This window comes from Cryptomeria japonica, chromosome 10 (genome assembly GCF_030272615.1).
Source record: "Cryptomeria japonica chromosome 10, Sugi_1.0, whole genome shotgun sequence".
Lineage (NCBI taxonomy): Eukaryota > Viridiplantae > Streptophyta > Pinopsida > Cupressales > Cupressaceae > Cryptomeria > Cryptomeria japonica.
In genome coordinates this window covers 118,157,557-118,179,769 of record NC_081414.1, presented here as the reverse complement: position 1 = coordinate 118,179,769, position 22,213 = coordinate 118,157,557, and the positions used below count along the sequence as shown (strand labels likewise).

The window sequence follows — 22,213 nt, the reverse complement described above, 5'->3', positions numbered from 1 at the left end:
TATTAGCTGTCCTTGCATTAAAGTCACCCATTAGCACTATGTCTCCAAGTGTGCTAAAAACAAGATATCTTTTTTTAGTGAGGCATAAGCTTCTTCATTGTCTAAATTTCTCTTCTTATAAAACTTTGAATTTTTTGGAGCAAAGTAACAAGCGACCAACTTGAAAATTACCCTTCTCTGTTATTTGCACCATATGTATTGTTTATTAGTGTCTTCTTTTTCAACTTTTACAATTCCCTCCCATTTCTCATCTATTAGCACTGCAACTCCCCCATGACTCCAAATTGAAACTTTCTTAAATCCTTTGAAATCTGAAACTTTACAACCATCAAGTTTATGTGTTTTTGTAAGAATGATAATATCTTTTCCTTTTGTTATGGCCCCAATCCAGATCCTCTCCTCCAAGAATATCCTCTACAATTCCAACAAAAATAAAAAATTATATTAATAAAAAGAAAAAAATAAAATAGAGTGCCTCAAGAAAATAAAGATTTAGAATACAAATAATTGAATACACAAATAATTATTAATGAAGGATATCCATCAGAATCGCCGACGAACCCCTTTTTCAGTATAGCGCTCAGCGGTTCCTGGTGAACTCATACTGTGGCCTATATAATGCCAACGAGCGTCGTACACGAGACTCTTGGAAATTAATTTTTAAAGATTTTGCGGTAAACAGTTGAGAATTCGGAGCCAAACAGTTTAGAGTTCGGAATTCACTACTTAACTCTGAAGCATATAGAGAGCTCGTAAAATCAGTAAGTCACAGCAGTGACCTGCGAAGGGGAGGGAAAAGGAAAAACATTGAAGGTTATGTGATATGGCAGTTGCACGGACTGGTGTATACGTCGACGACTATCTCGATTGTAGGAGGAGTACACAAATCCAATTTTAATAGGATTTGCATAGTGGTCTGAATTTTTCCTCCTTTGTCTTTTTTATAATTAAAAAACTGAATCTAATTGTATTTATTGAATGAAGATGTGAGCACTCTGCCGGCAGAAATACAGAGGCTTCTGTCAACAATGAGGGAGCTGGACGACCGATCGAACAGTAATAAAATTAAACAAGATATTCTTTCAAATGATTATGTTATGAACATAGCATTTTCTTTTAATTTAAATGTGTATATGTTAGTTTTTAGAGAGGATTCTGTGGGTACATGCTATTAAAAACCTCGTGTGTTGTGTATTCAGTGATGCTGAATCAGACTAGAGAGCAGATAAGGCAATGTTTAAGTTTGCCTTCTCAGAGCTCGAATAAAGCCTCGCCTGAGCAGGAGGAAACAATTGAGAAGCTGAGGAAAGATATTGAGGGCAATCAGGAGAATATACTCAACCTCTCTACAGAAAAGGTATTGCTTGCTAAGCAAGCACAAGATCTGGTAGGATTTCTTCAATCTACTGCCATATTTCTAAAAGTTTTTTATTTTATTTTACTTTTCAATATTGAGTGATTTTTTTGGATTTTTAAATTATGTCAAAGTTTGGGTTTTTTCCATTTCTGTCAGTTGATCACACCACCCCCTTATTTTATGCAAGAATGCACTTTCTTGGCTGTCTAGGTAATTTAGGTTTACAAGTAAAAAGACTAGTGTACAAGAATACACTTTTTAGGTTGTCTCAGGGATTTAGGTTTACAGTTAAATGACTAGTGACCGGTGTTGAATTTCCCTCAGGAAATAGCCTGTTAATGATGTTTTAGTGTTATCACAACCTTATTTTTTGGGCTAGTTAAAAATTAGATCTTCCTATTATAGCTATTATTGGGAAAGGATGTAATATACCAATACAAAATGTTATGGCTGGGTTAGAGAGACGTTATGGAAATCTAGTAAAGTTAAATGAAAGAAAATGCCCTGCCAAAAACCCTTGTTTGGCTTTTTGTTGTGGATTTACAGTTTAGGTAAAATGGTTGGTAAAATGCTTCACGAAATATCCCTGTTTGCTTTTCAGTGTTTGGTGTGTGTGCATTACTAGTTCACCCTTGTGTACTCAAATGAAGACATGCGAACTAGATTGCTGTGAAAACTTAAAAAATTTGATGTCCATTTATAAGGGAAAATATACTCCCTACATAAATTATCTAGGCTAATTAAATAAATAAAGCAATAAGTAAATAATCAACCTAGATAAATGCACTAAGACCGGAAAATGAAAAATGCTGAATTAATTGAATTTAAATGCAGTTCTTAGTTGGATTCTGGAGATGGGAAAGTGATGATGAAGAGGCCAAGAATTGATTTGCAAGGCGCTGGAATTTTAGGACTTGATAAAATGACACATCAGAATTACAAACTGACTCTGATCTGGTTTGGTTCAGATCTGTTTCTGCGGAAGTGAAGTGACACATGGAGCTGAACCTGTACATGAAGAAGTAGACTGGAAAAAGTCTGACTGTTAGAATTTTCTTGCCTCGATCTTTTGATGTCTTAATTTGAGTAAGGCTGATGATGTTTACAAACACCTTTGAGGAATCCAGTGAATTGTGAGAGGGGCATGTTCATTTCAGTCAGTCTCCTAGGATGACAGATTCAACGGTTTTGGAACAAGGATCAAGGATAACAAGTAAGCATGCAATGGACATAGGATGATATTGGATGATGTATGTTGATGTAATGCTTTTATATTGCTGCTATAATGCTTTCATGAATGCTCTATGATAAATGCTCTTCCATGATTGCAAAGTGTGCTAGGTTGGCTCAAAATGACTAGTAAAAAGGTCGGCGAGGTGTAAATTTGAATTTTGAATTTTAAAAGTTCAAGTATTAGATCTGCAACTGTAGAAAAGACTTGGGTCAATTGTGTACCCATAGATATGAACCAGGCTAGTAAATGAGGTATCTAGGGATTGGGATCAATCTTTGAGGATGAGTGATGATGGGATTTGAATATGGTGATTTTATGAGCTGAATTGACACAAGAATATGATACCTGTAGACTTGTTATTATATAAAGGTCACTTTAATCAAAGTGGGCCCAAAACATAAGGGAAAAGAGCATGGGTATGCAATTTTGATCATTACACCATTGCATCAAGATTCACCCAAGACTTGCATCCAACCTCCTCCAAGTGGCCTGTTTATTCTGATATGGTATGAACACAAGCTATCTGTTTCTTTTTTCCACATATTTTATTTTAGAAGGTTTAAAAGGAAGCCGGTATAGAAAAATTTGCTTCAAGTGGGTTAGGATGTTTTTGTTTCTCAATGGCAAATGTTACCACTGGGTGGACCTCCTTATATGTCTAACCTCAATAGCTTTTGTGTAGCACCCATGTCAGATTGATTTAATTAGTTGAGGGGGGTTGTGTGGTTTTGTTGTGACGTATTCACACATCGCCCCATTGCAAATGGGGACCCCCACTTTTTGCTTTCTGGGGTTAGCCCTTTTGGTTTTGTTGTTAGTCGTTTTAGTGTCTTAGCCTTTGCATTGAAGGGATTGAGTCAGGGGGATCTCCTCAAGAGGTCAGGTCAATTGAGTGATTAGGGGTTATTTAGATCATTCCTAGGGTGTTTTTTTGTGTACTATCTGGTTGCACTTCAAGTTGCTAAATAAAACCTTGGCTGAATGCATAATGTCCTCCTAGGTCCCATCCCTTACATCAAGGATAGAGTGAATTCGCCTTAAGGAGTTTGGAATGTCATCCTGATCCTCAAATGTCTTGAAATTTGGTTGTCTGGAATGTCATCCTGATCCTGAAATTTGACTAAGTCTGGAAAATTGAAGAATCCTCCAAAAACTAGATTTTGCATTATAACTCCTGGAGGTCCGAAACCACTCTCAAACATCCTGACAATATATATGGAATATAACTTAAAGTATATGAATCCTAACGGAGAGACTAACATTTCAAATTTCGCTCCTGACCCTTCCAAAGGGTCCAGAGCGAATTTCCTTATATCTCCCTTCTTGGTCCTAATTTGCCTCATAAACCTTATCCCTATGGCGTGGTTGAGAGAGTATTGATGTGTGAAACAAAGTGAAGTGATGAAAAGTGAAGAATTTGAGCATAATTGCAAATTTCGCTCCTGACCCTTCCAAAGGGTCCAGAGCGAAATCCTCCAAATGACTTATTTCTTCACTAGGGACATTAGATGGTGGACATACATGGCAAGGAAGGGATTGAAAAAGGACAAGTCTAAAGCAAGCTAAGTGAAAAAGGATGAGAATTGAGCCTAAAACATCAATTTCGCTCCTGACCCTTCCAAAGGGTCTAGAGCGAAAATTTTCTAAGCTCCTGACCCTTCCAAAGGGTCCAGAGCGAAATCCTTAGGAAGACTCTCAATTTCACCTAGTGCACTAAATGAACCTTGTTTTGATAGCAATTTGGCTTGATGGTGATGGGAGGAGGTGTAGTAAGCTAGATTCAAGACAAAGAAAGGATGAATAGATGAAGAAAGTGGGCCTAGGAAGAATTTCGCTCCTGACCCTTCCAAAGGGTCCAGAGCGAATTCTCCTAAAAACACTATTTTCCTCCTTGTTCAAACCAAGATCTTTGTTCCTAGGACATAGTTGAGGGTAGATTGATGTGTGCTTGCCTTGTGAAGTGAATTGAAATGAGGGAAATGATGAATTTGAGGCTAAATGACAAAATTCGTTCCTGACCCTTCCAAAGGGTCCAGAGTGAATTTTCCTAAGACCCTCCTTTTTGCTTCAAATATGAGCTAATTTCATGCCTTAGAACCTCAACTAGGACGTTATCATGCCTTGGAGACAATTGAAGTAAAGAAAAATGATGAAAGGTTGAATGCAAATGCAAATTTAGCTTATGACCCTTCCAAAGGGTCCAGAATGAAATTTCCTAAAACCTCTATTTTGCTCCTTGTTGAAATCAAGGTCTTGGTTCTTAAGGCATGGCTGGGAAAGGATTGATGTATTCTTGCCTCGAGAAGAGATTTGAGGCAAAGAGATGATGAAATTTGAGCTAAAATACAAATTTCACTCCTGACCCTTCCAAAGGGTCCAAAGCGAAATTCCTAGGAGGTCTAATGTTTTGCCTAGGTCCTTGAGCAAAACCTATCTCTAAGCAATTTTGAAGGCAAATAACTTGATCTTGATAAGGAAAGGGCGAGAGATGAAGTTCTATGAGGGAAGATTGAGTAAAATGTAAATTTTGCTCCTGACCCTTCCAAAGGGTCCAAAGCGAAATTTTCTTGAGGCCTGTACCTTGCCCAAGGTCCAAAGTGAGGTCCTTCTTTTAGGCCATTTTGAGGGTCAAATATGTGATGTCTTCATGAGAGAGGGATCGAAAGGTGAAAATCAATGCAAATTGAAGTGAAAAGAAGGAAGAATTCAACCTAAAGGAAGGAATTCGCTCCTGACCCTTCCAGAGGGTCCTGAGCGAATTTCATTATAGGGCCTGTCCCTGGAGAGGGTCCTGAGTGAATTTCATTATAGGGCCTGTCCTTGGAGAGGATCCTGAGCGAAATTGATCTTAATGCCTTCTTGTTGATGATTTAAGATGGGAAATATCATGTTAGAATAAATATATCATGTATTCTTAATCATCTTTTGTTTGTTTTGCAGGTCAATCAAATCAAGTTGGAAGAAGATTAGGCTAGGACAGCGGCGACCTTTTCTAGTTCCATCATTCATCAAGGACACTTAAACCGCATAAAAGAAGACTCAAAGTGCTAAGGACTTCAAGTGTTCAAGGAGTTGCAAGCAATGGAGCTGACTATCCTCAAAGACCTCATTCTACCACATGGAGAAATCACAGGATATCAGAAGAAAGATCTTATAAATACTTCAAAGCAGTATGAGCTACCAGAGAAGAAGGAAAGACTTGATAAAGAAGAAGGATTCATCAAGCACAAGGGAGTCAAGGAAAGGTACACCATTCATCAAGTATACCAAAGACGAAGGAGGATCGACCAAGGTCATCATAGAGCAAGTGCCAAACAAGGTGGCATCCCAGTCACTGTTCCTCCAATCAGAAGGCTCCACCTCAGCATGTCCAGATTCAATGTACGTGACTCACCAGTGATGGCACAAACCTTCGAGGCACCTACCCCTGAATTCTATTGGTCCACACTCATGAAATGTAATTTTCTCATTGGCTAAAGGAGTTTTTTGTAACAAACCCTAATTAGGGTTTTCTATCTTGTAATCCTAGCCATTGATTGTAAATCAATTAGAGCCATTGAATTGTAAAGAGCTCTCTATATAAAGCTCTAGCTCTTCATTTGTAAAGGTTAATAGTTGGTTCATAGAGGTTAGAATAGCTAATGATTAATAGCAAATAGAATAGCAATTAGAGTAGATTAGGAGAAGGCAAGAAATTGTTGCCTAAATTGTAAATGTCTGGCTCTTCATTTGTAAAGGTTAATAGTTAGTTCATAGAGGTTAGAATAGCTAATGATTAATAGCAAATAGAATAGCAATTAGAGTAGATTAGGAGGAGAAGGCAAGAAATTGTTGCCTAAATTGTAAATGAACTCCATTTTCATTGAAGTTAAGGTGAAACGTGTTCTTTCTTGCAATATGCATGGTTTCTTGTTGAATCTTAAATTTTAGATGGTAGATAATTAGATTGAATGGAGAAAAATTGTTGAATGCACTCGCGTGGAATCCGCCTAGTCCAAACCACTAGCCTCTTACTGATTATAAGGGCGCCTTGCGTGGTCAACTAGCATCGAATGAGCTTAATCTTGAGTCGTTATGTGTCTATCGTTCATGCATTAACTTGAATGATGATCAGTGTTTGACAGTGATGATTTGAACATCTTCATAACTACCCTAGAAGATCGCACTGAGCTGGTGTCAAATTGTTCAGTTTGATGGTAAGACCTAACCTAGTAGGCTTCCACCTAGTCGTTCATCCATCTTCTCGCATTCTAGGTCTTAGAGTAGACTTTTTGAGCCCTGTATCTTTTGATATTTCTTTATCTTCTAGCCAGTAGATAGGACTTGAGTTCCAACAAATCATACGCACAGGCATTCAGATGTAAGTCCCCTTGTAAATCCAGCATAATCACATCAGACCAAATTGAGCTTATCCACACGTAGAGACCCTACATATAAGAACCTTGGAGTCTTCTCGAATGATCCTTAGGCGAAATCTTCAGCATTTGAGGAAACTTTGTTCAAAAGAGGATAAGATACCTTGGTATTTTATTCTGTGTTCGCATGTGCATAAAAAACACATCAACAGGTTCCTTGTTGAGATTGGTGTTGTTTCATAATGTCCACTAGTGGGGATCACAAAGCTGTTGTTTACCTCACCTAAAGGTAATGGAAATACAAGGTAGCGGTGCAGTTGCATGAAATATTGCAGCTTTGTGAGAATAAACACACCTCCAAAGTGGATCAAGTCAAAATAGACTACACTTAGATCCGAGATGTATGAAGAGGAAGTTTGTGGCTGCTGTGTGCTGTTGTCATGCTCCCGCCCTGACAATAAATGCTCACATCCTAACAAAAGAAAATTGTCTTTTTAAAGACTTCACAATTTTCTGAATTCTTAAATCGAACTTAGACAACAGCAAAAGAGGAATGTAAATAAGTAAAAGGATGCAACACTTTTCTCTTGATTGGTTAGTTAGAACCTTGAACAATTCATTAAACTAGCGGTTCTCCCAAAGACTCATGTTAAGTAGAACAAGGCAGTGATTTACAAAGTTAAAAGCAACGGTTAGATTACAAGGAGACGCCACTCTTGGGAGGGACACAGCAATGAAGAGACATGATCTTCCAAGGCTGGTTGAGAAGTATATAATGCAGATCGATACCCCAAGGAGAGACACAAGAAGCATCGATCAAGGAATCAGATCTGAGTTTCAAACATTCAGGCCATACAGCCAATAAAGTATAAATAGAAGTGATTTGGTATGAGTTGTAGTATATTATGCATTGATTATTAAATGGATATCTTTTAACATTAATCCTAATAAGAATTAATATAGCATTATATTCTCTTAAATGTATAAATCATAGATATTGTTTTTTTTTTGATTGGTAAATCATAGATATTGTTTTTAATAGGATTGATACTTAGAATTATATTCCTTAAAATGAATAGATCATTTATGCCATAATCAACCAGATGTAAAGTTGGAGAAATAAGCGAGGGAGATGTGGTTTACCAGCTCCCCTGAACTAAGTAGACCTCCTCAAGGGTTGGAACTGGTCATAGTTGGAGATTCATGCCGCTTGTGGGCTGAGGGGTGAGTTATCATAGTTGGATGCTATGCGCTCTTGGGTATAGTTGGGCTGAGCAGTTTATTGGCACCCTTTCGAGATTTCTTACCAGACTAAACTATGATTGACTATGGGGTAATTAGATAGTTGTAATGTTTAACATTCCATATAATATACTTGTTCGCTAATCTGTGTATTTGTTTATTATTTCTTAGGTTATTAATGATTAAATAAATTTACTTTAATTTGTTATTATTAAGAAAAAATTATATTGTTGGAATTGTTAATTTTGGGCACAAACAGGTTAATCCCAATTTGGGGACATTACAGCTGTGGCGTAGCCTTTTATGGGACTTTTAAAAAGAAATTGATTGACATGAAATAAGAAAATTGTGATAGAAAAAAGAATATATATCTGCATAAAAAATCACATTACCAAAGGTAATAATAGTTGCCCATGATAACTCGACCTGAGATATGAGATGAGAAAAAGACAATTAAAAGTTTCTTTTTCCATAGAAAGAAAAAGCTACAGTTGGCAGTTTGGCATTATCCATATCTTCAACATGGATTTGAATAACGCACATTGTACATGTAGGCGATGTCCATTTTAGCATTAGTATCGAAAGCAGCCCCTTATGTCATATATTTCCTGTCACAACCCAATGTCAAATGTTTTTTAAAACATATACATTTGGCCTAAAGTATGGAACAACTCCTCTAGCACTTTTTGTACCCCATTTACAAGAGATAGACCTGTAGTAGCTTGGTTTTAGTTTTGATATAACATGATGATTCTCAACACTACCACAGATGACTTGCAACACTTATGAGCTTGAAACCTTACTGAAGAATTCCCAATCAAGCAGGTTGCCATGAACCACAAAAATGACAAACACACAACAAAATTTGGAAAACTAAAACATAAACCATAAATGTATTTGGTTACACACGATTGCCCGTGAACACCAAATGCTCTTGCATTAGACATGTTGGGCAGGTGAAACATTCCATGAGTTGACGCTCATGAACATTTTAAGAAACTTGGGACTAAGATCCCATTCTTGTCTGTAATCCAAGTTATTTCTCCAACTTCCCGATTTCTCCTCTTCATGTGATAATCATTGTCTTCTTCCTCTCTTCCATTCTTATTTTGCTGCACCCAACTTTTCATTTGTAAATCATTTTCTACCTTTACTTCTGCACTTGTTTGCTCCTCATAATAAAGATGCAAATCTGCTACATTGAAAATTGGTGAGATATTTATTCCTTTCAAGAGCTCTACCTCATAGACACCTGTTGTAAATTTCCTTTAAGACCCTACATGGTCCTATCACTTTGCATTTCAATTTATCATGCGTTTCTTCTAGGTACTTCTACTTCTATTATTCAAAAAATGAGCAAAAACCAATTCTACAATTTGAAATTCCAATCTTTCCTCTTAGATTCAGTATGTTGCTTATGTCTGCTGGTGGTTTCTTCAATTCTTCATTCACTTTTTTGGGCAACTGTTGTATATACCCAACACTACTTCTAGCTGTACTTCTCAGTTCACTCACTCCTTTTGGTTTGTACCCATTTGACTACTCCTTGAATGGAATTTCAGCATGCTTTTCTCATGAACTCCTCACTTTTCATGGAATTTCATCCACTCTACTTGCTGTCCCAACCTCCTTTGCTACGTTTAAAATTGTTTTTCTGTGGTCATACACATTGCAGAACACAATGTAGAACTGCTGTCTACTTTTCTCTTTTCTTTTAATGGTCTTAGGGTGAGCTCCCTTCCATCATTCACAATAGTTTTAAATGTTCTTACTTCCATTTTGCATAGCTTCTCTATGAAACTGCCAAGGCCTTCTTAACAAGGCATGTCAAATATCCATAGGATTAACATCACATAAAACCTCATCTTTATAGGAACCAATCTGCAAACTCACCAGAAACTCTCTTTTACTATGATTTGATGGCCTAACCATGAAACTTTATACAGGCTTGGATGCTATTCTTCTTCAAACCTAGCTTCTGTACCTTTCATTAGAGACTAAATTATCTGTGCTACCACTTCAACAATAACCTTGCAACACTTATGTCCTCTTTTTATAAGTTCTGTTATTTTCTGATTTTTTTAGAACACACACCACTGAAATAGCAACTAAAATCTTGTAATACAAGTACTGATTGCAGCTACCAAGTTGGAAACTTCACAAAAAACCTTATAACTTTAGATTTGATTATAAATCAGTATGATAGCAGTAAGAACATTGACCTTATTTAATTGCAAGATGGGAAAAATGATGACAACAGGATATGCATGCAAGCCGGAAAATGAATTTATAGAGTTACTACTTTCCCAAATCAACTCACAAATGAACAATGACAGATGTGCAATATTACTACTGATAAGGCACTCAAAATGATTTACAAATGCTCTGAAAGCCAGGTGCAACACTATTAATGTCTGATATAACTTCTATTAACTGGGACAGCACCTTATATGACTGATGTAACCTGCCAGAATGTTGGAACAACACCTTTTATGACTGGTAGAACACCTTATATGAGATATAAACCTGGTATAACCTTCTGATGACTGGTACAACACCTTATATGACTGATGTAACCTTTCAGAATATTGGAACAACACTTTCTATGATTGATATAACCTTCTGATGATTGGAATGGAGCCTTGTATGATTGATGTAATAGAGGATGATTCTTGGTGGTTGGGAGTGTTGTAAACCAGCAATTGTATCACTGATCTCATGGCTGAGATTTATTGATTTTACTCCTCCGAAGGTAGTGCTCAGCTGGGATTATGTAGAAATGTCATAAACAATTCAGATCCAGTACTTTTTGATGCACAATAACTCCCCAAAATCCTGAAAACCAATGTAAAAACCCTCAAATATGATGGACAACATTGAAGTGATACTATAGCAGCAACATATAACCCTCCAAAGGATGAAATCTTCAACAAATTACTGTTGTGACACTGTAGCAGCAGCGAGCAAATTTAAAAAATATCTTCAAATCCTTAATGAATCAGCACATTTGTGACCGTTGGATGGAGTCACCCAATATGGGAAACAAGGGTTTTTGCCCTTGATCTCAAATGTGGAATCTAAGAGGGTTTTCTTCCTCTCAAACCCCTAACAAACCAAGGGTTTTTGCCCTTTGATGCCAAACTTCAAATGCCAAAGGTCTCAATGAAAAATGCCAAAATGAAATTAAGATACTAAATGAGGTTGGGCACCCTCTTTTTATACTTTTTCAATTTGGGCCCTCAAAATTTCCTTCCAATTATTATTTGGAAATACTTGTTATTTTATTTTATTTTCAGTGTTTAAAAATATTTTTTATCTTAATGTTGTTAGAAATACTTTTATTTTATTTTATTATTATTATTTTTTTTTTTTAAGTTGCTTCAAAAATAAAAGTGTAACATCCCTTAAATATCTTAATGGCTAACCTTCATTTTTATTTCTGAATTTTGAATTTTCAAATGAAAATGGAATGTGCCAACCACTATTTAAATTTGAAAATGTAAAAATCTGGTTTGTGAAATAAATCCTAATTGCAGGTGAAAAATCAGAACAAACCCTAGGGCAGAGAATACCTTGAAGCTCTCCAAAAATAATATATTTTTATTGCCGAAATGTTGATCGAATTTTACAACCTCAAAAATAATAATTAGTTTAACCTTTTGCACTGAAAAGCTGCTGCATGGCCTGGTACGAATTTTACAACCTCAAAAATAATAATTAGTTGAACCTTTTGCACTGACAAGCTGCTGCATGGCCTGGTACAGTTGTAAGACACACTACATTAGAAGTCTGAAAAGTTGTACAATTGTTGTTAGAAAGGTACAATGTGACTAGAATTGATATGCATACCCTTCTTGATGTTGATTCCTCTCACAAGTGAATGCATAATTATTACTTTATGCCCTGGAATGGAACGACTGGCTAGAGGCCTCAATAAAAATGCTAATAAAATTTATCCGTGTCTTGGAAACATGTGCAATATGTCATAAATCAGGAATTTTCTCCTTGCAAGGTTGGCGCTTCATTTTAAATTGCTAATCGCTGATAAAAAATGACTGAAATAGCACAAACAGCGGCTAATATGATTGTTTTAAACTTTTAATGCTCAAAATGTTTGATTTTCTTAATTCAATGGTAGCACTCAGCTAGGGTTGACTGGAAATGTCATAGACAATTTAGATCTAGCACTTTTGATGCACAATAACTCTCCAAAATCTTGTAAACCAATGTAGAAAGTGGAAACCCTGTTCTATGATAAGACGACAAAATAATGAGTTTTTGCTTGCAAGAACACTGTAGCATCACTCTAGCAACCAAAAATATCTTCAAATCCTCCACAAATCAGCACAATCGTTATTCTCAATTGCAATCACCCAAGATTGGAAACAAGGGTTTTTGTCCTTGATTCTTAGATGCGGAATTCAAGAGGGTTTTCATCTTGTCATAAATGTGGTGGCTACATGCAAAGAGGTGTATTTGGCATGCATTGACCCGACTACCACTTGGCGAGAAACCCTTGGAGAGAGAACTTTATCTAGGAAGAATTTTCCTGAGATTTTGCATTTTCCTTGCCTTGGAGAAGTTTTTTCATCAATTCTGCACATTTCCTATTTTTTAGGAAAATTTTCAAATTAGGGTTTCAAGGTCTACGAGAGAGAAAATTCTCTCACGAATCCAAATCTATCATCATTTTGAAATTTGGATGATTTTTGATGCTCGAAAATGGATTTTTCAAAATTTTTCTTGGTGGGAAATTTCTTGTTGAGTTCATCCTTGATTACTTCCTTGCCTTAGAAATTTTATCTTCAATTCATCCTTGGGTGTGATTCTTCCTTGCTTGGAATTCTGTCTTGAAGGAAGGAATTTCCAACACTTGCCAAATTTTCATCTTTCCTGGAATTTTGTCCTGAAGGAAGGAATTTCCAACACTTGGTCAATTTTAACCTTTCCTATTTTTTAGGAATTTTTCCATTTTAGCTTCGGTATTCAGGTTAGAGAAAACTTCTTTCACTTGGCCAGTTTTTCTTCTCGTCTTGAAATTTCTTTATTCTTTTGCAAATTTCCATGCCTTGGACGGGAATTTTGAATTCTTCCCTGAGGGGATATTCCTTCTCTCAATTTCTTCCTTGACCCCTGAATTTCCATGCCTTAGAAATTTTTGCCATTTTTAACTTGGGCGTGGAACATTCACTTTGATGGAGGAATTTTCATTTTTCCTTGACAACTTCATTTTAGCATATATCACTGTCCTTGGGTGCTAAATCACCCTGAGGGAGGAATTTTCAATTTCCTCATCTTTCCTTGGCTTTGAGGTTTTAGCACCCTCCTCTCAAACTGGGCGCTGCTTTCACTTGAGGAAGGAATTTGTTCCTTTTCAACTTTTCCTTGCCTTCATTTGGCGCCCTATCCTTGAATTGGGCGCCAAATTACCTAGGTGGAGGAATTTGCAACTTTCTGACTTGTCCAAGGCAAATTGATTTTGGCGCCCTCCAATATACTTGGGCGCTAATCATGTTAAGTGAAGTAAATTTGGAATTTTTTACTTTTCCATGGCCAACTGACTTTGGCGCTTTTCTCTTGACTAGGGCGTTGAAAACACTTTGTCAAGGAATTTGCAATTTTGAACATTTTCCTTGCCTTCTCCATTTTAGCATTGTCTTCTTGACCTGGGTGCCATTCCACTACAGTCAAGGAATTTGTCATTTTTCAATCTTTCCATGCCTTGATCACTTTGCCGCTCTGTCCAAGACTTGGGCATTGAATTCACCTAAGCAAGGAAATTTGACATGCTTGAATTTTCCATGATAATGACATTTTAGCGCCTTCCCTCTAGTAGGGGTGCTATTTTTACCTCCTGATGGAATTTTGTGTTTTCTGGGTTTTCCATGGGCACCTTTGTTTTAGCGCCCTTGCCCAAACTTGGGCGCTCTTTCCATGATGAGAAATTTTGACATTTTTTGACTTTCCATGAAGACCTTGATTTGGCGCCTTACTTGGGATATGGGCACCAAAATCACTTGAGAAAGGATTTTGCACTTTTGCTAGATTTCCATGACATATCCATTTTGGTGTCACCATTTGACCTTGGGCACCCTTTTCACTTCAAGAAGGAATTCTCAAATTTCTCTCTTCAGACTTAGCCAATTTCAAACTTCTTCCATAATAAGGATGCCATTTTGGGGAATCGAAGTGAATTTTGCCAGACTTAGAAGATTTTCCATGTTTTCTACTTCTGGAATGGATGCCCGCACTTAGCCATTTTTGATCAACTTTGCCTGCTCTTGACTTTCCAGATTTAGATGAATCTTCAGGAATGTTTAGTCTTCAATGCCTATCTGCGAGAAATCTGCCACAAATAGACTTTCCAAAAATAGAAAGTGCTTCAAAATGTTAGGATCAGAGCAAAACAGGACGCATAGACACTTACTAAAAATAGAAACTTACTAAAAATAGTAAGTTTGATTTTCGGTGAAATGAAGACAATCCAAGAGGCAGTGAAATCCCTAAAAAATAAGGACTTTCTAAAAATAGATAGTTGCTCAAAATTTGCTCAAATTTCACTGGGAGGTTCCTCAAAGGGTCCCGATTTCAATGGGATGTTCAGTTTTTCAAAAAACCTAAAATCTAGGTTTGAAGGACAAAACCCTAAAACAGCCAAAACAAGCTCCAGACTTAGCCAAATTTGCTCAAATGAGCTGCAAACTTGATCAAACTGACCCCTAAACACTTGCAAATTGAGAGGATTGATGAGACTTGTTGTGAAAAGACCCAACAAACAAAAGCCAAAAGACCAAGAGGGCCTAAAAAGTAGGGGTCCCCATTTGCAATGGGGTGATGTGTGAAACCGTCACAACATCTAGCCCCCACCCGAATAAATGTTTCTGAACATTTCAAAGATAAAAATACCCAATTGGGGGAAGTGTTGAGAAACACTTTAGGGCTAGAACCCAGATCAAAGCACATTCATCTGAGATTGCTAAAGTGTTTGCATATGCATTAATTCCATCTCACAAGACCATCTAGACTCCTAGAATCAGTCATGGCAAGCTAAAGGTATCTATGATTGTATACTTCAAAAGCATCTTAGACATTGCCTCGCTGCTAGTCAAGCGTCCATAGCTCTGACGAGGTTGTCTCTGAAATCCCTCGAATATTGCTCCACTACCAGCCGGGCATCCATAGCGCCGGTGGAGTTATCCGCATATTCCCAAAGCCAATAATTTGATATTTCTTTTCATTTTATCATCTTTTCTTTCTTTTGATATTGCATTTTGTTTCCGTCAATTCCTTTGGCTCGTAAGCAGGGAAGCCTACTATGGGTTTGGAAATTTCAGTGGCGCAGAAGCAAGATGTAAGGTTTTCACCGACCATGACTTCTCCCAAGAATTCTAAATGACTCAGAGCAATTGATTAGGCATGTAAAGTATGACAATCTCAAGATTCTTGTGTCAAGACATAGCATAAGTGGAATATAACTAGGCTTGCACAAGGGAAAACATCATCACCCGACTTGCAAACAGGGACTCCAAACATTTAGGCCACTCAAAACCCTAAATCTCAAACTCAAGCAAAGCTTCAGGAAAGATTAGCAATTGTGGCAACTCATCAGGACCATGATTAATCCATAAACAAGTTCTTCCTAAATTTCCGTAATCAAATTCATAACTTTCAAACTTAGGAGCAAAGAAAGAGAACCTGGTGGTCTTCATCCGTGGGTGGGAATTCTTGTGTGTCATCCACTGCTTCATCAGGAGGTCGAAGCTAGTGATGTATCGCCCCACTTGCATTTGAAATATGCAGATTGGGATCATACTCAATGGCGAGCAAACTGTGGTGTGAGTTGGATTTGAATTGGGACTTGGAAATATAGGACATTTCTCTAGCTAACTCCTTTTTAATATTTGATAACGAGTTGAGCCCCAACCCGAATTGCTCTTCATTCTTTACTTCTATCACGACTACTTGTTCGTCAATCGACATCTTATGTATCTCAATTTCTTTTAATAGTTCTTCTTGGATTTTGAGTAGGGGATCAAGTGCCGACCTGAATTGCATTTCATACTCTACTTCCATCTCGGTGGCCCATTGACTATCACATATTCCTTCTTGCCTTGAGTTGCTTATCATTTCTTCCATCTTGAGCATGCACGAAAGGACTTCTTCATCGGGGAGCATCTCTTCTTGCTTGATTGTGGAATCATTGCCTGCATTTGTTTGAACATCTTCCATCGCTTTCTCATCCTCCACTTCAGCGGGTGTTTCTTTCCTCGGCATAGGGTATGCAAATTTTCTCTTGACCGAATTGTGTTGATTGTCCCGCTCAATGCTTTCTTCACTACAAGATGTTGCAGTAATACCTTCCTCTTTTGATGCTAAGTCAATTGACTGAAGGTGAGCATTCCGCAACTTTTCTATAGTGTACACCTTTGACGATTCTTCCAACCCCGCCTACACCTTAGCTTGACGAATAGCTTCCCTACATGATGGACATGTGACTTCGGAATGGGTGGTATTATGGATCCTACACCAACATGGGAGCAAGATACCCTCTACGCACAAGTCTTTCTCAATACCTAATCCTTTCTTAACAACCTCCTTGAACTTCATGAAAAATTCACCTTCACCAAATGAAGCTTTGGGTTCCATTTTTACCGGTACAACGAGCTCATGTACTTTTGAAAAGGAAACTTTCCCTTGCAAGGCTAATTTCATCCTTGACAAAAATATTAAGCAATGCATCTCATTGTGTTCGCCAGTGTTATGAATTCTACAACTATTCCTTGATGCGAATTCAGACAAACTCCGTGGATGTAATTGCGCATTCAATCTCCACCAAAGTTGAAGAATATCAATTTCCTGCTCATTTTGGTGAAACTACTCCATTGAGAAATCCTTTTTTTCTTTTTTTTTTTTTTAATTTTCAATTTTCTGATTTTTTTTTTAATTTTTCACTTTTTTGGGATTTTCTGACATATAAGAGATCTAACATATCTTTGATTTAGCACTTGAAAGATCATACTAGTTCCAACCAACTTGAATTTCTTCACTTGTGAAAATGAACGTTCTGATGTCTGACCCTCCTAGCGCCAATTCTATTGACGTGTTTTTTATGACAGCATCTAACACGAAGTTACCTAACGGTCACTTCACTCTCTCTTGATCAAAGTACGATTGTTTGCTAAGATTGCAGTGAGTTCAGACAACCGATTCCAAGGTTTCTATATGCAACAGACGTGACTCAGTTGGCGATGTGATTGCTGGTAATCCTAGGGGAATTACGTTTGAATTGTTCTTTCACTTCTTTGTTGTGGTTGGAACTTCATCATCGGATATAGCAATTTTGCGATGCTTTTGCTTTGGACAAACTAAACTGGAATTAACTGAAATTAAAGGAGAAAGGGCTAGAAGGATCTAAATCTACTCCTAAGGGCAGTGATATCAATAGATAGTGCTTTGGTGGACAAATTCCAAATAAACCAAGCTATGCTTCGTCAAGGTTAACTACAACTCCGCAAGAACCAGTGCAATCTTCTGAGGATGTTGAAGGATTTTCACATTGAGAAAGTGCATTTGAGTACCCAACACACTGCGTAATCCAAATGACTATTCACAATCAAATTTAGCATAAATTTGGGGGTTCATGCTAACTTTACACTGCATCTTATAATCAACAAGATGCAAAAAGTATGAACCATGGAAAATCATCAAACACCATTACATTCTTCATTGAAATCAAAGCACTTTATCTAACATCTGAGAAAATAAAATTCTACTTTAAGTGAGGAAGGTGAAACCATTCAAGTTTTGAAAAAATAACTTAAGTGGACACATTAGAGAACAATGTTTCACTGTTAATATCTCAAAAACTTATCGTAACATTTTCATACAAATCACCTTGCTTTACAAATGAGGGGTCACCCCTTTATATAGGCTTCAAGCCTTGGCTACATGCAAAACCCTAAAAGATTCCCCACATGATGCAACAAGGTGGGAATCAGCAATAAATGCCCATTATGCCCATATACAATTAATTCCAACCCAGTACAATTGGTATCGAAAATGCATTAAATGCACCATTCTTTACTAAATTTGATCAACATGCACTGAATATTCCTCCATGCACAAATCACCCCATCATGCCATAAATGCGACGGGTGCATGCAAAAGGAATCTGCCATAATGTCATAAATGTGGCGGCTACATGCAAAGAGGTGTTCCATCAATTCGGCATGCGTTGACTTGACTGCCATTTGGCAAGAAACCCTTGGAGAGAGAAAATCCTTGAAGAGAAAAATTTATCTGGGAAGAATTTTCATGAGATTTTTTAATTTTCGTTGCCTCGGAGAAGATTTTTCACCAATTCTGCATATTTCCTATTTTTTACGAAAATTTTCAAATTAGGGTTCTAGGGTCTAGGAGAGAGAAAATTCTATCACGAATCCTAATTTATCATCATTTTGAAATTCGGATGATTTTTGATGCTCGAAAATGGATTTTTCAAAGAGGGAAATTTCTTGCTCAGTTCATCCTTGATTCCTTCCTTGCCTTAAATTTTTTATCTTCAATTCATCCTTGGGTGTGATTTCTTCCTTGCTTGGAATTTCATCTTGAAGGAAGGAATTTCCAACACAACCAAATTTTCACCTTTCCTGGAATTTTGTCTTGAAGGAAGGAATTTCCAACACTTAGTCAATTTTTTACGTTTCCTATTTTTTAGAAATTTTTCCATTTTTAGCTCTGGGATTCAGGTTAGAGAAAACTTCTTTCACTTGCCCAATATTCCTTCTCGACTTGAAATTTCGTTATTCTTTTGCGAATTTCCATGCCTGGGAGGGGAATTTTGAATTCTTCCCTGAGGGGATTTTCCTTCTCTCAATTTCTTCATTGACCCCTGAATTTCCATGCCTTAGAAATTTTTGCCATTGTTGACTTGGGTGTGGAAAATTCACTTTGATGGAGGAATTTTCAATTTTCCTCAACAACTTCATTTTAGCATCCATCACTCTCCTTGGGTGCTAAATCATCCTGAGGGAGGAATTTTCAATTTCCTCATCTTTCCTTGACTTTGAGGTTTTAGCGCCCTCCTCTCAAATTGGGCGCGGTTTTCACTTGAGGGAGGAATTTGTTCCTTTTCAACTTTTCCTTGCCTTCCTTCATTCAGCGCCCTCTCCTTGACTTGGGCGCCAAATTACCTAGGTGGAGGAATTCACAACTTTCTGACTTGTCCAAGGCAAATTGATTTTGGCACCCTCCAATGCACCTGGGTGCTAATCATGTTAAGTGAAGGAAATTTGGAATTTTTTACTTTTCCATGGCCAACTGACTTTGGCGCTTTTCTCCTGAATAGGGCACTGAAAACACTTTGTCAAGGAATTTGCAATTTTGAACATTGTCCCTGCCTTCTCCATTTTAGTACTTTCTTCTTGACTTGGGCGCCATTCCACTATAGTCAAGAAATTTGTCTTTTTTCAATTTTTCTATGCCTTGATCACTTTGGCGCCCTGTTGAAGACTTGGGTGCTGAATTCACCTGGGCAAGGAAATTTGACATCCTTGAATTTTCCATGACAATGACATTTTAGTGCCTTCCCTCTAGCATGGGCGTTGTTTTTACCTCTTGGTGGAATTTTGTGTTTTCCGGGTTTTCCATGGGCACTTTGTTTTATTGCCCTTGCCCAAACTTGGGTGCTCTTTCCATGATGAGAAGGAGAAATTTTGACATTTTTTGACTTTCCATGAAGACCTTGATTTGGCACCCTACTTGGGATATGGGCGCCAAAATCACTTGAGAAAGGATTTTGCACTTTTGCTAGATTTCCATGACATATCCATTTTTGGCGCCACCATCTGACCTTGGGCACCATTTTCACTCCAGGAAGGAATTCTCACATTTCTCTCTTCAGACTTAGCCAATTTCAAACTTTTCCATAATCAGGATGCCATTTTGGGGAATCGAAGTGAATTTTGCCATACTTAGAAGATTTTCCATGTTTTCTACTTCTGGAATGGATGCCCACACTTTGCCATTTTTATCAACTTTGCCTGCTTTTGACTTTCCGGATTGAGACGAATCTTCAGGAATCTTCAGTTTTCAATGCTTATCTGCGAGGAACCTGCCACAAATAGACTTTCCAAAAATAGAAAGTGCTTCAAAATGTTAGGATTAGGGCAAAACAAGATGCAAAGACACTAAACATAGAAACTTACTAAAAATAGTAAGTTTGATTTTCAATGAAATGAAGACAATCCGGGAGGTAGTGAAATCCCTAAAAAATAGGAACTTTCTAAAAATAGATAGTTGCTCAGAATTCGCTCAAATTTCATTGGGAGTTTCCTCAAAGGGTCTCGATTTCAAGGCGATGTTCAGTTCTTCAGAAACCCTAAAATCTAGGTTTAAAGGACAAAACCCTAAAACAACCAAAACAAGCTCTAGACTTAGCCAAATTTGCTCAAACGAGCTGCAGACTTGTTGATGTGTCTTTTATACACGATCAAACACAAAATAAAATACCTTAAGGTACGTTATCCTCTCTTGAACAAAGCTTCCCCGAATGCTGAAGATTTCGCCTAAGGATCAATCGAGGCAACTCCAAGGTTCTGGTATGTAGGTTCTCTACGTGTGGATAAGCACCAGTGTTCGTTGTGTTTGCTGTTTCATCAAGGGGCCTTATGTACTTTCTATGAAAGCTAGTTCTTGCAACTACTTAACCAATGAGGAACTGGATTTTCCTAATACTAACCAATGTTTCAAAAAAGACAAAAGATAAGGGATTAGAGAGGGCTATGCTAAACTAAGCCTATGAATGACTAAATGGAGGGCAATCTTAATGAAACTCTACCAATCTCAGTATTGCCATAGAACAACAACTCTACTAGAATCGGTGCGATCTTCTAAGGGAATTCAAAGATTTTCGAATCATTAATGAATTAGATACTATCAATAAGACACATATCATTATTCAAGTAATGATTGAACCCTAAACAATTTCAATATCTCCAGTTGACCACACAGGGCACACTTACAATCAGTAAGAGGCTAGTGGTTTGGACTATGAGCTTCACTAAAAGATCAGGCACAACATTTATCACTCAATCTAACTCTAACATCTAAATGCTATCTTCAATAAGAGTGATTCAAGAAGATAAACAACCATGTAAGAAGCCACAAAGGTTGCAATAAAACACCATAACTTCAATATTTCATTGATCTCATAGCAAAATATAACAACAATTGTTCAACTTTCTCTCTTCACCAAATTTGTATTATCTATGAATAACTACTCTTCTTCTCTGCTGCTAATAAACTTATTCTTCTTCTTCCTCTTACAAATGAATTGAGTGAGAGCATATATAGCATTCTCAAATACAATGAATGGCCCAAATTTAAAGAAGATAAAAAAAATAGCTTAGCAATCAACTTAATGAATAAGAAACCTGTATTTATAACACCTATAACAAAGCCACTTGGAAACATCCATAGGAAATGGACACCATGGTAGTTGGATAATGAATGCAACAACTGTTTGATCTTGTAATCCATTGCCACGACTAATCCAGCTTAGAAATTGGAGGGCTTAGATTGTGCATGGACACTTTGGTAGATGAAGCTCATCCATTGCATTTATGGCATCAAGAGGGTGGGTGAGGCATATTGAAAGCTGTTGGCGTGTAAAACATTTTGATATTACTTTTCTTTTCCTCCATTGCAATATAAAATTCATTATATTTTCCCTTTCTTGTTTTGTTTTAGCTTTTACTTTTTGCAACCCAAGTCACACTTTCAACGAGTTTGCAAACTTTTAGAACTTGCAAACCTTTTGAACTTCCCCCTTTCCTTTTGCCACACTATCGGTAGGTTTAGGAACTTGTGAACATATTGGCATTCCAAAAATTGTTGATATTCACCAAGTTTGCAAACTCTTGAACTTGGCAACCTTGACTTGTTCCATTGTCGAGGTTTCGAGAAGTTTGTGAACTCATGAATATCTTGACTTTTGCAACTTGAATACATAGGGAGAACTTAGAC

The 22,213-nt window shown here is 37.2% G+C and overlaps 1 protein-coding gene across 2 annotated transcripts in view; it reads left to right on the top strand.

Moving 5' to 3' along the window:
- The first annotated feature begins 552 nt into the window (after nt 1-552).
- The window catches only part of LOC131072617 (PHD finger protein ING2), a 42,909-nt gene continuing 21,248 nt past the window's right edge, over nt 553-22,213 (top strand). Inside the window, exons 1-3 of one of the 2 annotated variants that reach the window (XM_058008839.2) lie at nt 553-869; nt 985-1,056; nt 1,200-1,357. In XM_058008839.2, the coding sequence (XP_057864822.1) occupies nt 824-869; nt 985-1,056; nt 1,200-1,357 (276 nt within the window). In that variant the 5' untranslated portion in view covers nt 553-823. Of the gene's footprint in view, nt 870-984; nt 1,057-1,199; nt 1,388-22,213 lie in introns of both variants that reach the window. The other variant, XM_058008838.2, reaches the window with a different exon arrangement.